Below are 15,143 nucleotides of genomic sequence, written 5' to 3' on the forward strand. Positions count from 1 at the left end.
ACTAATATATATCGGCGACTACCAAAATTTTCAGTCTTAAGATGCTGCGAAACACAGTACTCGGTAATCGACAGCAATAAGGAAGCAGTTTTCGAGTTCGCCTATCTTCAGAAGAATGGCTTCAAGCAGAGCTTTACTCAATGCGCGTCCTGTCGTCCGACTCGGAGGGCACAGAAGCCAATTACAAATGAAGCGAAGAATAATATGCTCGCATCGCGGGGACATACCTCAGGGGCATGAAAGAAGAGATGGCACTAATTCTACCAAAGCGAACCAGTTGTGTTTCCCGCAAAACGACTTCAGAGATGGGCCAATTCCTTCCGCGACACGAAAACCGTGTCTCGTAGGAGAAGCAGTAAGATACGGTTTACAGGATTCCCTGCGCCGCATGCCCCGCCTCGTACATACATCGGTGAGACATAGAATGTGGGCGAGAGATTGCAACAGAAAAACTACATCGCGAAATTGACACAGGATAAAGGGCAGTTGTCGGTAGCCCTTCTACCCATTCCGCTATGTGGATTTCGTCGCACAATATGTTTCTTGCAAAGGCGGCGCCAACACGAATTGTTGTAGTTAGTAGAATGCGTACCTCACACCGTCAGCTATCGAACAGAGAGAGTGCCCTGGCTGAGCACTTTTTGACCGCCGAATCACCACTTGCCTGGCAAGTGTTGTGGCCGGGGAGATTAGTCTCTTTAAGAGTCTTCACCTTCAAACACTGTGTACCCAGAGCACAATGTAAACAGAGGGCTTTCGTCAAATGAGCAGGGAGAACAAGCGACACCTGCATTAGTCGCCCCGGAAGAAAGGACTAAGTTGGCCCCGGAATGTTGTGATAAATTTTTAAACAACTTGCTGGTGCCATAGACCCCTCTGTATTACAAATTCAGTCAGCCAAACTTCCGTTAAAGATGTTCATACTCAAGTTCGCTACCTGGGCTATTCACATGTACTATCAGCAATGAATGAAACGCGAACAAAAAAACTCAGGTGACACCTCAAAGAAGCCGTAAATTAGTTCCTGGAATGGAATTGCTTGTGCGATTGAATACCACTCCTGAAGAAGAGTCTTCGCGCCTTCCAAGTCAAAAGAACCCGAGCAAGTATTGAGCTTCCCCGGGATAAAATATTCTTATTTTGCGTTTCGTGGCTCAGCTGTCTTGTTCGCTTTTCATTCCTTGCTGATAGTACACATAATTGTTCAGAGCTAAGGGTTCCAGCGACGAGCGCTTAAAAAGGAAACTATAATGTCGCCCAAAAGAGATCAAATCAGGCCGGTCAGGCCAGACTCTAGAGATTCGTTACCTTTTGATAATGTCACATATGGAACAATAGGGTGCACAGCTATTTGTCTTATCAATACAAGAAAACGATTACACCCTTTAAATTCAAGGGCGTTTTTCAGAATCCCGCTATGTTGACCTTTCGTCCATGCATATCCCAATCTGGCCGACGTGCTGCATTTCAAACCGCAAGTTAATTGCGCAAAAACCGCATTCTGCTCAACAAAAAGCGTCTTGACACTTTTAGATTCATGACCACCTCAACGTAGCTATGTTTCTGTGGTTTTGAGAGTAAGTGGTGTCGCTGGACAAGCGTTTCCAAGCTGTTTGACGGGATGCGAATGTATAATATTACAACTATTTGCTACCTTTCCTGTGCAGCATTGCCACAAATTGATTTTGAGGGAGCATTCCTCTAACCAGACGTGAAGCGACCGAGATGAGGTGTTGAGTACAGTAGGCCCTCATCAATCTCTCGCCATAATAAATGGAAACATCGCGTTTAAGAAACGCTCATATTTCAAGAGATTTCTTGAACTTCATTTCAGCGCCGTTTTTGAGAGCTTTTAATTGTGGAGTAGAAACGCAGAAGCGGCTTGACCTTCCGATATTCGTAGTATCAGCAGATACTGTCGAATTATAGAGAAAACCTTACCTTAAAATATACCCAGTAATTCAGTGAAAGCTCATAGAGAAGATGAAAAGGGGTCTTCAATTTTTGAAGCCCGTATTGCTCATTTTGGAATTGGAATTTTTTCTCGATTATCAAAAAATCGAGGAGCCCAGAGTTGAAGGAAGATAAGACTGCTTGACGGTACTCTGGGCACAACGCAAAGATACAAAATAGACGGATACGTTTAGAGCTACACATTGTGACAGTGTTTACAAAAAGATACATCTAGCAATAAAAACATGAATAAATGTATTTCATGGAATGAAAAGTAACTCTTGATTAAAAGTAACTAGCAAAGCTCCGAGCAAATGAAACATAATGCCGCCAGACAATGAGGCAATTGAAAGAAATGTCATGTACGAAAACTCGAAACAAAATAATGTCTAAGAACACTTTTAAATAAGCGAACAGCTTTAAAATCATAAGATAATTCTTCGTTTAAGGGCAGTATATTGATCTTATTAGGCGTGAATACCGAAATTTAAAACAAATAATTAATTACCGACAAACCTGCCCATTTTGCGGGCGTCGCTGCTTTGAGAACACCCAGAGTGGCGATGGTTAAAATAATGGAGCACGTGGTCCGGAGAGCGGCCATTATAGAGGAGCCTATTATGACAGCCAGCTTCTGCAAGTGAGGCGCCACTAATCTCAGGCACTGGCGCTTCGTGACATTATGCCTCACGAAGCGCTTTCACCGATGCTCTCTTGCACGCGGAACTTGCAGGTCGTCGCCGACTTCCTGAACAAGAAAAGTCCGCACCGCCACTACCACTCCGCCTTGGGTATATCGCTCCGGGACGGCTCCAAAGGCGACGCGATTTTCGAAGCGGTCAAGCGAGCCCCTCAGTGAGCGACGATTTCCCTACGTTTCGGGCGGAGCTTCAAAACATAGGCGACAAAATGGAACGCGTTCCTCTTGCTATATTGGTCGCAGGAATGCTATATTCACCCGGAACCCGAGATCTCAGATCATACCAGTTAGAAGGAGGAGGAGGAAACTTTTATTAAAGTGAATGGGAGTTGTGCGAGCTCATGGGTGGTGCCTTCATCCCAGGGCTCTACTGGCTTCAGCTGCCTTGACCTTCAAAAAAAAAAATGACAATCCCCATGGGGTCACTTTTTGGGTGCGGATGACTGGTGGCTCCACCTCGAAGCGGCCAGTAAAAGCTCTCGCCATATAACAGCATTATCTTATAAGCATCGTTTTTCTTAATCTCATAACTCTTAATTTGACACTCAGATGGTCATATTAATTTCTTAATGCTTCTATTTCGCTAATATTGTTGTCAGGCGACCGGGAGTTTATATACAGTCCGAACGTTTGAAAATTATATATATTTTGTGATACTAACAACAGCAGTCGCGACGCTTCTGAAACCTTCAAATTTTACCACACCCAGGCCAATCAGACTAATCTTGCGGGCTTGAGAGAAGTTTCGCAACGTTTAAAAGAGGTCTAGGTGAGGTTACCAGACGCTCCCTGGGTGTCATTGAACTTATGGCTCCGTGGACTGCTGCGCAGTCAAGGTACAAATAGCAGCAACGGGTACACACAGGACTCCAGTGAGCTATATGGCGACGCAAAATGTGTAAAGGCATGCATTAGAATAGAACCTAAATAAACGGCAGTTTGCATTAACAATCTAAGGTATACAGTGTGCGCTATTATTCAATTAACAATTACAGGAGTAGAGCAAATCAACGTTTTCTCATCAACAAGTAGGCACTGAAATTCTTGCGCTCATAGTGTCCTCTCTTTATTACCTTTGGGTTAGTTATGAAGGAAAGTTTTAAGAACGAGCGATTTGCTTAGCACCGAGGTAGAGTGTATGGCGGTCATTAAATGGGGGCGGAGGCGCACTGCAGGCATCATTTGTGCCCCACATAGCTGTACTACGCTGTGGAATGCGCACCCGGCGCTGTCACATGGCGGCCGTCCTTGTGTGCGTGCAAACAATGGCAAGAAAACTTCTCTTTTGAGATTCCATGTAACCATGCGCCGCAAGTGCGCAGTGCTCATCGTTTAGCCAATCTTTACTTTGCCTTCACGTGTTGTGTCGACACCGCAGGGCCATGTGATGTAGTAGAACTTCTTGACGGGTTAGTTCGTACATCGTCTTGAAAGAATGTCGTACTCCAAACAAAGGACGAAACAGGAAGGAAACAGAGAACAGGAAAGAGGCGCAACTTCCAACTTTAATGAGAGAAAAGGAAACCAGGCGCTCTTTTTTAGCCGCTGAGCTGCATGAGAGTGCGTGAACTAAAAAAACAAATGCGGTGGTGGACGAGTGATAACAGCATAACAAGTCATAGGGAGGTCGCTCTTACAAAAACCAGGGTCGATAAGACATGCGAGTGTGAATGACAGTACAGGTTGAAAGAATATGGATAAGGATAAGAACCAACGCGAAGATATTAACAATCATAAAACCGATTGTAGGAAGCAAGCGGACGTTGCAAAAGGCATCTAAACGAAACTATCCAAAAAAGCTAGTTCGTTTCTGGTGAGGAGAACAGAAGGCGTGCTAACGCAGTAGTCTTTTCTTTGATGAATACAAAAGCCTCAATACCTTCTCTTTCGATTTTTTCTTTCGCTCTGGCTAGAAACCTGGTCTCGTTAAATTTCGGACAACAATCTTTACATCTGCTACAATGTACAGCTAGGTTTCTTCTCGTCTTGCTTTTTAGGGTCACATTGTGCTGTCGAGCACGCTCATTGAAACACTGTCCCGTTTGCCCCACATATACTTTGCCACACGTCAAAGGGATCTCGTATACCACATTAGTGGTGCATTTTGTGAACACTGCATCGCGCTGCAACAAAGTGGAGCACAGAAATTAAAAGCAATATTAACAATGAGGTGAAATGCTCTGTTAGCCACTGCATGATTATGAAAACAGCCTTTCCATTAACGTTTTAGATAAACGCGTATAATGTGTAGAAGGTACCGGTCAGCGTACAGTGTCATGAGGCTGAAGCTTTGAGGATGACGGGAAAATTTGGAAAAAGAGTAAGAGGACTATCGGCAGCGGTGGAAAGGAAAGAAAATAGGTTGTTTAAGCTATGCATTGCCTTGGTTAATTCAGCGAAAAATGTGAGCTTCAAGTCTGCATGGGCTATTGTGGAGTTTTTGGCGTTAGGCAAGCAGTGTGTATTCCGGTAGAAAATGCACATGGCACACACAAGGTTTCGTGTTGTAATAAGGGAGTAATTGACGATTTAGATCCACCGAAACGCAGCCATGCGCATACAGCTTTCTCAGAAACTTCGCAGTTAAAGAACAATTCGTCCTAATCCGAGGTGCGAACCAGGTACCACCGTTTCGATGGAGCAGTCCATCTACCAATTGAACTAACCGGGACGGCAAGCTTATGGTAGGGCGAGAGCGAATTGTTCAATAACTCCAATTGCAAGAATCGTATGTCAAATGTTATAGGAAGTCCCTAAAGTTCCACCTTGGGAGATTCCATCCACCGAAGCGGAGCCACACTGATGCGCTTGGGTGGATGGAAATGACTAATTAGTCTCTTATTAGAAGTCTACATCATCGCTTGGGTTCCCTTAAATATTTGATCAAAGATTGCAGTGGGGTTATCCTGGCTTTACTAGTTTCCATCTTGTCTGGTTAATTCACGGCATATCAATGCTTTATGGTATCTTCACCTTCTTTTTTTCTCTTCCTTCCTGTGCTTTTTATTTACTGAGGATGTCGTGATGCTGCTGATTACAAGCGCGGCAACCTGAGCTGATGTCACTTCAACAGCTTCGCACTGTAAAATGAAAGCGGTCGGCTGAAGAGACAGCGCGAGGTAACTTCGGAGAGTGTAATTTTTTATCTCAAACTCAGATGAAGAAAACGAACTTTTACCTGCCGCGGGGGCTCAGTGGTTATGGCGCTCCTCTACTGAGCCGCAGTACCCAGGTTTGAACCCAACCGCGGCAGCCGGTTCTTGATGGAGGCGGAATGCAACAGGGGCCGTCTGCTGTGCGATGTCGGTGCACGTTAAATACCCCCAGGTGGCCAAAATTAATCTAGAAACCTCCACCACGGCACCCCTTTCTTCTTTTCTCCTTCCACTCCCTCCTTAATCCTTTCCCTTGCGGCGTGGCTCGGGTGTCTACACAGATATGTGGTATAGTTACTGGGTCATTTCATTTCCTCAAAAAGCAATTTTCACTTAGGCACTACGCAGTGCGCGGTGCACATAGCTGAGGACGCGAGGAGAACTAACACATCACCGAGTGCTAAAGGGAATCAAACTCAATGGGGACTTGGAGAAGCATTTTTAAACAAGTTACTTTCCCAACCATTTCTTCGAAGCGTCGAGCTCAGAGTGTCTGAATAGAAGACATTTCGCACTAGTCATTGCCTTCTCATGTTCAGGTGGCATGTCGTTATGTCACTCAGATCTGAAACAACATTTATTTAGCCGTATTAAGTGGGGAAACACAAACATCACGGAATAATGTGGTTATGTGTACCATGGACCATCAATGTCTGTCTTTCCTGACAGCGACTTCCCGGGCCTGACGATGATCGTCGTTAAGCTGCACACCGAGGGCGTAGCCGGCGGCGGGGACCACTGGCCAGTGGCACCTAATCCTGATGACGTTGATCTCTCCAAACACAACGCACTCTCCCTGGTAAGTGGCTGCATTCGCGTGGGCGTGTGCGCGCTATGAATGTGCTTGTATGTCTGTCCTGAATAATGGTGTCTTGATATGCGTGGCACCTCCGGGTTACCCACGCTGCGAATCGTTTCACTGAAATTTCGCAGCTCTAAAATTGACTATGAGGGAATAAAGGGCGCAGTGCCTATCTCACTTTCAGTGTGCACCTTACAACCGTCGAAAAGAGCATGAAAGCAGGAGGCAGCGAAACAAAGAAGCCAGACTTAGGCTCTGTGTATTGAAAGGTTTCGGATTAATACTGATCCCCTGAGGTTGAATTAACTGCGTCACATCGCATAGTGGAGGGGCGTCTTTTTGATTTCGCCCCTATGAGAAAACGACTGCCAGAACCGAGATTTGATTAGGTGTCCGCGTGCTCATGATGCCAACGCTATAACCAGCCATAAAAGAAATTAAGATTAAAACGAAAAGAGCGCAGAAATCGCAGTAATATCTCCATTCTCGATGGACAGTCGAACGACACCGTGAAATAGGGGATAAGGCGGCGATATGCTGTCCATGTCAATGCACGTTAAGGACCCCCAGGTGGTCAGAATTACTCCACAGCCCTCCGTAAGGTAGTGCTTTTTCTCTTGTTTCACTGTCACTTTAGTCCTTTCTCTCACAGCGCAGTTCACGTGTCCATCAAGAAGCGTGACGGTTATAACCAATTATGAAGGCAGTGAAAGACGAAAAAGAAATTTGAGAGCATACCACCGTCTCCAAGCTTGCTCCTATTGAAACGTGCTCGGCACGGCTAGGATTGAACCGCGTCCTCCGGCTCAGGAGCCGTGCATTCTAACCCCTGAGCTATGTACACACAATGTAAACACACTACCATAAGCGCCCAGACCTAGTCGGTTGTTTAGTTGGTTGGTTCATTGGGGTTTAGCCTCCCAAAGCAACTCAGGCTATGAGAGACGCCGTAGTGAAGGGCTCCGGAAATTTCGACCACCAGGGGTTCTTTAACGTGAACTGACATCGCACAGTACACGCGCCTCTCGAATTTCGCCTTCATCGAAATTCAGCCACCGTGGCCGGGATCGAACCCGCGTCTTTCGGGTCAGCAGCCAAGCGCCGTAACAACTGAGCCACCACGGCGGGACCGTTGGTTGTTTAGTTTAGGTAACTTAGTTTATGAGGTTTATCGTCCCAAAGCAACTCGGGCTCTGAGGGATGCCGTAGTGAAGGGTTCCGGAAGTTTCTACCACTTGAGGCTCTTTAACGTGCAATGACATCTCAGAATACGCTGACCTCTCGAATATCACCTCAATAGAAACTCGACCACTGTGGCCTGGATTGAGCCCTCATTTTTCGGCTCAGCAGCCGAGCGTCATAACCTCTGAGCCACCGCGACGGCTGCCTAGTCCGTTGTGTTACAGCGACTGAACGAATTAACAGTGTGATAGAATGTCTGAACTTGCGTCCATATTCGCACATAGCTCTCCAGGCATTGAAAAAGAGACCTATGGCTCGAATATTTCTATTTCCTGTCATACAGGAAGCATGCAATTCTGGCCGTTCTTGTTCACCCGAGTTTAAAGCACTAACGCACACTTGTAACCAACAGTTTATTCATTAGGAATGCCGTCACCTGTTATAGCAGTAATTAATTTAGTTGCAATACCTAGCGAGCTGGAGGTGCAAGAACGCAGCTTAGGAATTGGAATCATGGCAACCGATTATCTGCCGACATGACGCCAGCGAAACAGCCGTCTATTTGTGCTGCTTGAAATTGTTTAGGGCACTCCGACGCACTTTTAACGAAGCCAGCGCTCATTGTAGCGGCGTCCCAGGTTTTCCTAGCGAGCTTCAGTGCGCCGTGAAAAAACACATTCCTAAAGGGCGCTGGTTTCAAGCTGTTCAACAGTAAACACAACTGTACGGGTTCGCGATTAGCGCTTATTTCAAACCGCATCGTATACGAACTAATTACCTTCGCTACTGGACCTGCTCCGAATACTGTAGTTATAATGCAAATCGGAGATTTGCACAAATATTTGCTACGTGTACGAATATTTGTAATTCATTCTAAACAGCGCAGCGCTTGCGGTGGCGTTAAATCACACGTAGATAAAGCTGTAGTTGTCCGCAAAAGAACACATCTGTCCACTAGGCTGTATGTAATTCAACGTCAGTATATCAAGTCTGTGACCGCCATGCAATGCGTATAAGAAAATTATTCTTATACCAATGACGAGAGCGGCCGAACTACCCCGCATCTCATTTATTGAGAGGAACATTGGTTATAAGCTATGTGTTTTGGCCTACGACATTAGGTGTGAATAGACTGCTTCGTAAGTCTGGCCGAAATTGGTGCGGCCACCAATCTTGAAAGCCATTTTTACGATCATTACAAACTACTTGACACGGATGGCCCGCGTCCTAATGTTAAAACCCTCATTCCGCGCAGAGTAACCGCGACAGCATGCTGTGATGCCTCGCAGTAGATCCTGTTTTTGAAACAGTGGTCAATGAAATCTACTGCACGCCGTATTCAAATTTCGCGCCAATTATATCAAAGCCTTACAGCGTATTCGATTCGTTTTAAGCAGTTTTCAACATGCCCTTTTGACTAGATTACAGAAACGAGTAAGAGAACGTTCGGTTGGCCAATCGAGAATTTCGAACATTGATGCATACCTAGACAACATTTTTGAAGGGTTTATGATAATATGTACTTTACACAGCTTTTTCCTTGAAGTGATTATTGATCCATGGATTTGCTTCGTTCGTAATTAAATGTACTTAAAGATGTACACTACTTTTTGAACAAGCTAAATACCAAGGCCAATATACTGAAATGAAATTAAAGGTGAGAGGATCAGAGAGCTGGAATGGCGATGAAGTTGTTTAGGGTGGGAGTCAGGCTGAGTACAGAGCTTGGTTATCTTCGTTTATCCTACATTTTGGGCGGTTAAGTACAAGTCAATGTCTCTTTGTCGATTCCTGTCCATCTGTGTGCCCTCGCTCATGCTTTATTTAGTGAAATTCTGCCTCCAGGCCGTTATCAAAGACGAGGTGAAGAAACGGCTCCTGGACGTTGCGACACACGGACGATATGCGATGCTCTCTTTCGCCATATACGCGAGGACGTACCGCATGAATGCAACATGGAGCGAGGGTTCTGTCCGCGAGGTGTCGGAGAGCAGCCTCAACATGGACTACGCTGCGGTGAGTACGGGGAAGTACCACGCCAATCAACTAAGCTATTCAACGCGATTGGCGACTGATTCACCGAAAAGTAGAGCGCGCTTAACAAAGACGGCGGGCAAAAAAAAAAAAGTATCAGCATTCCTAAACAAGTTCAACCGCTGGTATGTAACCGTATAAAGAAGTTAAGGTTTGGGTAGTTAAAAGTGCGGGAACTTGTGGAATATTTCTAATACCGTCATCAGCATTCTTATGATACTCTATTCAATTTCTAGATGATTTTTTTGAAATTTCAGATATGCACCTTATTTTCGCTCTTAACTTTCATACCTGACAATTTGTTATTGGATGCTGTGTTCTGGTCTCCTTCTGCACTGTGTGTTACGTCACTAAAAAAATATTAGGCCCTATTGTGGGTATTGCCTTTATGCGCTTGGTTTCTTCTTTTTAGTTATATATTCATCCGCTCTCTTTGTGCATAACGTTGAGATATTTGCATCAACTGTCCGCGGCATTTTGAAGTCGCCCCCTCCTTCACCAGCACGACGAAAGACATTGTCGTAAAGCAACTTTGAGGTGTATTTCGATCTACACCCTCGCCCTCATAGGGCAAGGAATGACAATGTGTGTTCGACACGGACTATTGGAATACCTGTATTACGTGGCCATAGGTGCCCCACGTCAGGAAATGGTTACCCGTCCGCCCACATGTTGTTTATGGCGCAGGCTTACAGTGTCGATGCCCTTAAGGGACATGTTTCATAAAACTTAGCTCTTTCTCCTTTACCGGGAAAAGGAGCATGTTCCATATAGGAGGGAGCGCAGGCCGCCATACGGAATGTGCCCTTTAGAAAGCAGAATTCACACTCTCATAATATATATGCACAAGGTGAGAGGGGGCTCCCGTAATGAATATGATGGCAGCTAAGTGGGCACTAAGGTCATGAGCCATACGAGACAGGCAGAAATATCGACGTGCTCAAGTACATCCGTCCAATGTTTAAGTTTTCCAGGGGCTTCCTGAAGTTAATGCACGCTTGAGCAAAGGTGCGCCATGGAGTACAAGAATTGCCGTCACACCTTCGCTCAGAGAGAGGGCCTGTTCTAGTTTATGAACGGCTGGCCGCAGTTCACCGTGTCGGGTGTGGCACAAATTTTTACATTCGAGCTCTATGGAAAGGCGTATTCGACAGGCGTGCTGTGCTGATCGACTTACCGCTAGATTGGCGACCACAGCGTGCTGGGCTGAATACGATAGTCTAGATTTTAGTAGAACATTGTGGCCAAGCCAATAGTTGAGATGTCTTGAGATCCTAGCTGAAATTAAGCTCAGAGGAACCTTGGAAAGATATGTGGTCAGATGAACAGGCGCTCGGTCAAATGTCACGGTAACATAATGTATGATAAGGAAAGAGAGAGAGAACATCGAGAAACAGGTTTGGGGGAGAAGAGAGGTATATCGTTAAATAAAATTAGGCAGGCTAAACGTACTAATGTACAGTGGCAGCAGCTCGTATAACCAAGAGTCTTAATTGAGATGAATAGCAAAGGCCTCGATTTTGCGGCAGGCTTTGTGTGATTCGTGAAGATTATGATGTCGATGCTGAAGAAAGCATAAGCCAAAACCACGTTTGAGGAAGATATCAGTCGAAGGTCGTGGATTAGCTCGGAAGCACTGATGATGTTAATATTCCCTAACTGCTTTCTCGCTTGAAGGTGTGCAAAATGAAGGCTGAAAAGGACAGTTCTGACGCCGGGACGATGTACGCCACCGACCCGCACAAAAAATTCCTGGCACTCTTCGATACGCCCATCACGTTTAAAGCGAAGGTAAACAGCGTGCGCATTGCTCAAGGTTTACCGAGTAGTCAATGCAGTTATAAGTGCAAATGTATATACGTGTTACTGCATCGAGCTCCAACTGTAAATAGGTTTGGTTTGGTTTCGGGAGCTTAATGTCCCAAAGCGACACAGGCTTTGGCGACCCAGGATTCCGAAAATTTCGACCACCTAGGATTATTTAACGTGCCCTGATGGACTTTCACTTAATGTTGCTTGAATTTAGGTCTTGTGGTGGCGATAAAGAGCAAGTGTGAAGAGTTTAATGCGTAACAGCATCTTTGACGAATGACACGACTTAAAACTATAAGCGATGGGTCTTGGGATCTGTCGGCCACATCGCTCATGGTGATTTCACTGAAAGTGGTGATATGGCAATGACGTAATTTTGTGGGAACTACGCAACTCTTTAACAACGACCTTTTAATGGGGATGGGGTGCTGAATGGTCAACACTTGAAGCGTTGCGTTGATCTTGATGAAATTTACAGGAATGGTGTATTGTGATGCAATTAAGACAAAGACTCAATGTCAAGGTTTTATCGTAAGTGGGAGAGCAGTTGTTGGCATGAAAATGAGCTAGAGAGCATGTCAGTTTAATGAAACTGACATTAAGCTTGCTTGTGTTAGAATAATTTTTTTGGTATTGGTGACCCAGGGACTGCCTCTCCTCTAGAAAAAAGGGGACAGATTGTTGTTGCATGGGAAACTATTAAAAATTATTACACGCCTTAAACCTTAAACGCAGATGTAGGTTTTCAATGTCTCTTATTTTAAAATTTGTCGTTTTTGCCATGAAAGCCTACCAAACGAGTGAGATCTGTCCATTACCTGGATCGTTTGAAAGAGTTTCTTGAGAGACCGCCATCAACGTAATAGGCTACGCAGTCTAGAAATCATATTTTCCCAAAATACGAAGTTTGGCCGGTCGGGAGTCTTTGTTCGTTCCCTGTAACAAGCGTAAATAAGCTTAACACCAAAAGTAAGCCCCGAAAACTATAATAAAACCAGATGTTACAAAGAATAAAGGCTACCATTCAGTAGAATGGAAAGTTGGGCGAGTTCGTATACGTTCATTTTGGGTGGAAAAAACAGCGCGAAATGGACGTAAGACAACGATGAAGGGCGAAGATGAGAAAGATGAAGGGCGCTGTTTTTTCCACCCTAAATGAACTATAATTCAGTCTTGGAAGGATGCGTGATGCGCTTCCATGTATCACAGCCATAATGTTGTTTTGTCTCCTAGTTGCGGCTCATGGTGACTGTAATTGCATATTGGTTTGCTTTTTAATGCGCTTCCGCTGTAGTCTTAACAGCGCGCCTCAACAAGCAATAAAAGGTGAAAATGAACTGATATGCCTTCCTGTCATTCAAGTGCGCTTTTAAATCGATACTTTTAAGGTCTGCTGCTCACACCTCGCGTGGCACCGTTGCGGAAAATTTTTTCATTTTCCTACACTTATTCTGAGTGGATTATGACCAAATACGACAGAAAATATGTTCTGTATTGGCTTGTCAACCTCGTAAAACCAAAATATAGACCCGTTGCAGTGGCTCAGTGGTTAAAGTGCTGGGCTGCTGACCCGAAACACGCGGTCTTTGCCGGCCGCGGCGGTCGCATTTCGATGGATGCAATATGCTAGAGGCTCGTTTACTCTGCGATGTCGGTGCACGTTAAAGAACCCCAGGTGGTCGAAATTTCCGGAGCCCTCAACAACGGCGTCCCTCATTGCCTGAGTCGCTTTGGGACGGTAAACCCCATAAACTAAACTAAGCCAAAATGTAGAAAAAGTTTTTCAGAAAAAAAAACCTTATGTTTTCGCCCCTCATGCAGCCTTCCAAGTGGATGCTGCAAAAAAAAGTTAGCTAAGGCTGACTACATGCGTGAACCCTTTAAACGTTTCTTTGAGAGAACTACTATCCAAGTGACACAGCAGCTTAGTCGCTCTCAGCAAGCGTTGACGCTGTAATAACCATGTCTCACTCATCAGGACAACAGGCTTACTGAATGATTATGCGATTCTAAAAAATTATAGGCAGTGTTGATACTATAGTTACTATGTCTCCCTGATTAGGAGAACAGGATTACTAAAAGTGTATGACATTCCAAGAAATTCTTCATCTGCTCACCAGCTACCTGAGACACTGTGAACACTGTTGTTTAGCCGACATGCTGGACAGCGCAGAGCAGATTGCAGTGTCATTCATTGGATCATATTACGTTTCAGTCCTATAGCTGTATAGCATAATTCCGCTGCCAATACGCGCTGTAGGAGCACGCGAACAGCAATACAGAACAGTGGAGGCTGTGCATAAATGTTAGCGGACTATAGCGGAGATCATAGAAAGCGCTTTTCGCATCACACTTCCGTCATTATTTTCGACTCTTCGTGCTTTTTATCGCACCCGCTGTACGAGCGCGCTTAAAAATACGAATTATTGCGCAAATATTGGTACTATTACATCATGTGGCATTAAAACAGATTTCTTAGCAGGAAAATGGTGACGTGCGCGGCTGCCACGCCTAGAACATTATAATAATAGCTTCTGCGAGTGCCACGCAAAATACCAGCCGAAAGCAAACTTGATCAAGGGCCGCAGACCCAAATGGTACGAAAAGATTGCAAAGAGTTCCACCATAGGTATGCTATGATCTCAGGGGTTGACCTCCCTGAAGAAGCATGGCGGCTAGTGGGGACTCTGGATTGATGTCAGTGACGTGGGGTCTCGACATGCACTGGCATCAGAGAGCACACGAAAAGTTCCGCGTTTGGCCTCCAGAGAAACACTGCCGCTGATTGCGAGATTCGAGCCTGCGGCGTTTAACTAATACCTGAGCTCGCCAAATCCATTGAGCCATGGTTTCAGCCATAGGGAGAGGCCTTTCTGAGGCCTTGAACGCAGCGTGGTGTATGAAACACGAGTATGATAATGAGGCCTCTTTTGGCTAATGCCTGAATGATCTCTGGGCTGCTTCTTAGCTTGCTCCGATAAACGATAAAACAGCGCACCTGTTACAGTTGCTGCAATGAGCTTAATGATGCTATCTTAATTATAATGTCTCTTATTACAATTTGGTTCTTTGCGCACTCGTCGTCCGCAGACTAAGGCCAGGCTCCGCGTGATGCCGAGCAACTTCAGCGGCATGGTGGTGTACAACGTGGAGAAGGACGACTACAAAGGCACCTGCGGAAAGGGGCGGTTCCCACTGCTCAAGGCGATCAAGGAGGTGCTCGCGGCTTGACCGTATTTGGCGGGCAGCTATATGGCTTAAAAAGGCTGATAGAATTTCTGGTTCCGTCAATAAAACAGGGCCTATTTTCATGTCACTATTCATGTTGAAACAATTTTGCCTCCATATTTCGCCGCAAGCCTTTTGAGAGAAATTCCGTAAAGAGATGGGCGTATATTTCAATAATATAACATGTCTGTCTCGAGGGTCAAGATCTGAGTAGCAAGTTGTCCAGCGTTTGGAATTCATCTAGCTACTGCTGGCATAGCGCAATCCTGAAGACGCA

At 45.2% G+C, this 15,143-nt stretch overlaps 1 protein-coding gene across 1 annotated transcript in view; it reads left to right on the top strand.

Annotated features, from left to right (window-relative positions):
- The window catches only part of LOC149328475 (uncharacterized), a 67,637-nt gene extending 52,768 nt beyond the window's left edge, over positions 1–14,869 (top strand). Inside the window, exons 11-15 of the mRNA XM_089560602.1 lie at positions 2,687–2,808; positions 6,478–6,607; positions 9,638–9,808; positions 11,504–11,617; positions 14,729–14,869. Coding sequence (XP_089416728.1) covers positions 2,687–2,808; positions 6,478–6,607; positions 9,638–9,808; positions 11,504–11,617; positions 14,729–14,869 — 678 coding nt within the window. The remainder of the gene's footprint in view (positions 1–2,686; positions 2,809–6,477; positions 6,608–9,637; positions 9,809–11,503; positions 11,618–14,728) is intronic.
- The last annotated feature ends 274 nt before the right edge of the window (positions 14,870–15,143 follow it).

Source organism: Amblyomma mixtum, chromosome 9 (genome assembly GCF_055824585.1).
Source record: "Amblyomma mixtum isolate Tamu chromosome 9, ASM5582458v1, whole genome shotgun sequence".
Lineage (NCBI taxonomy): Eukaryota > Metazoa > Arthropoda > Arachnida > Ixodida > Ixodidae > Amblyomma > Amblyomma mixtum.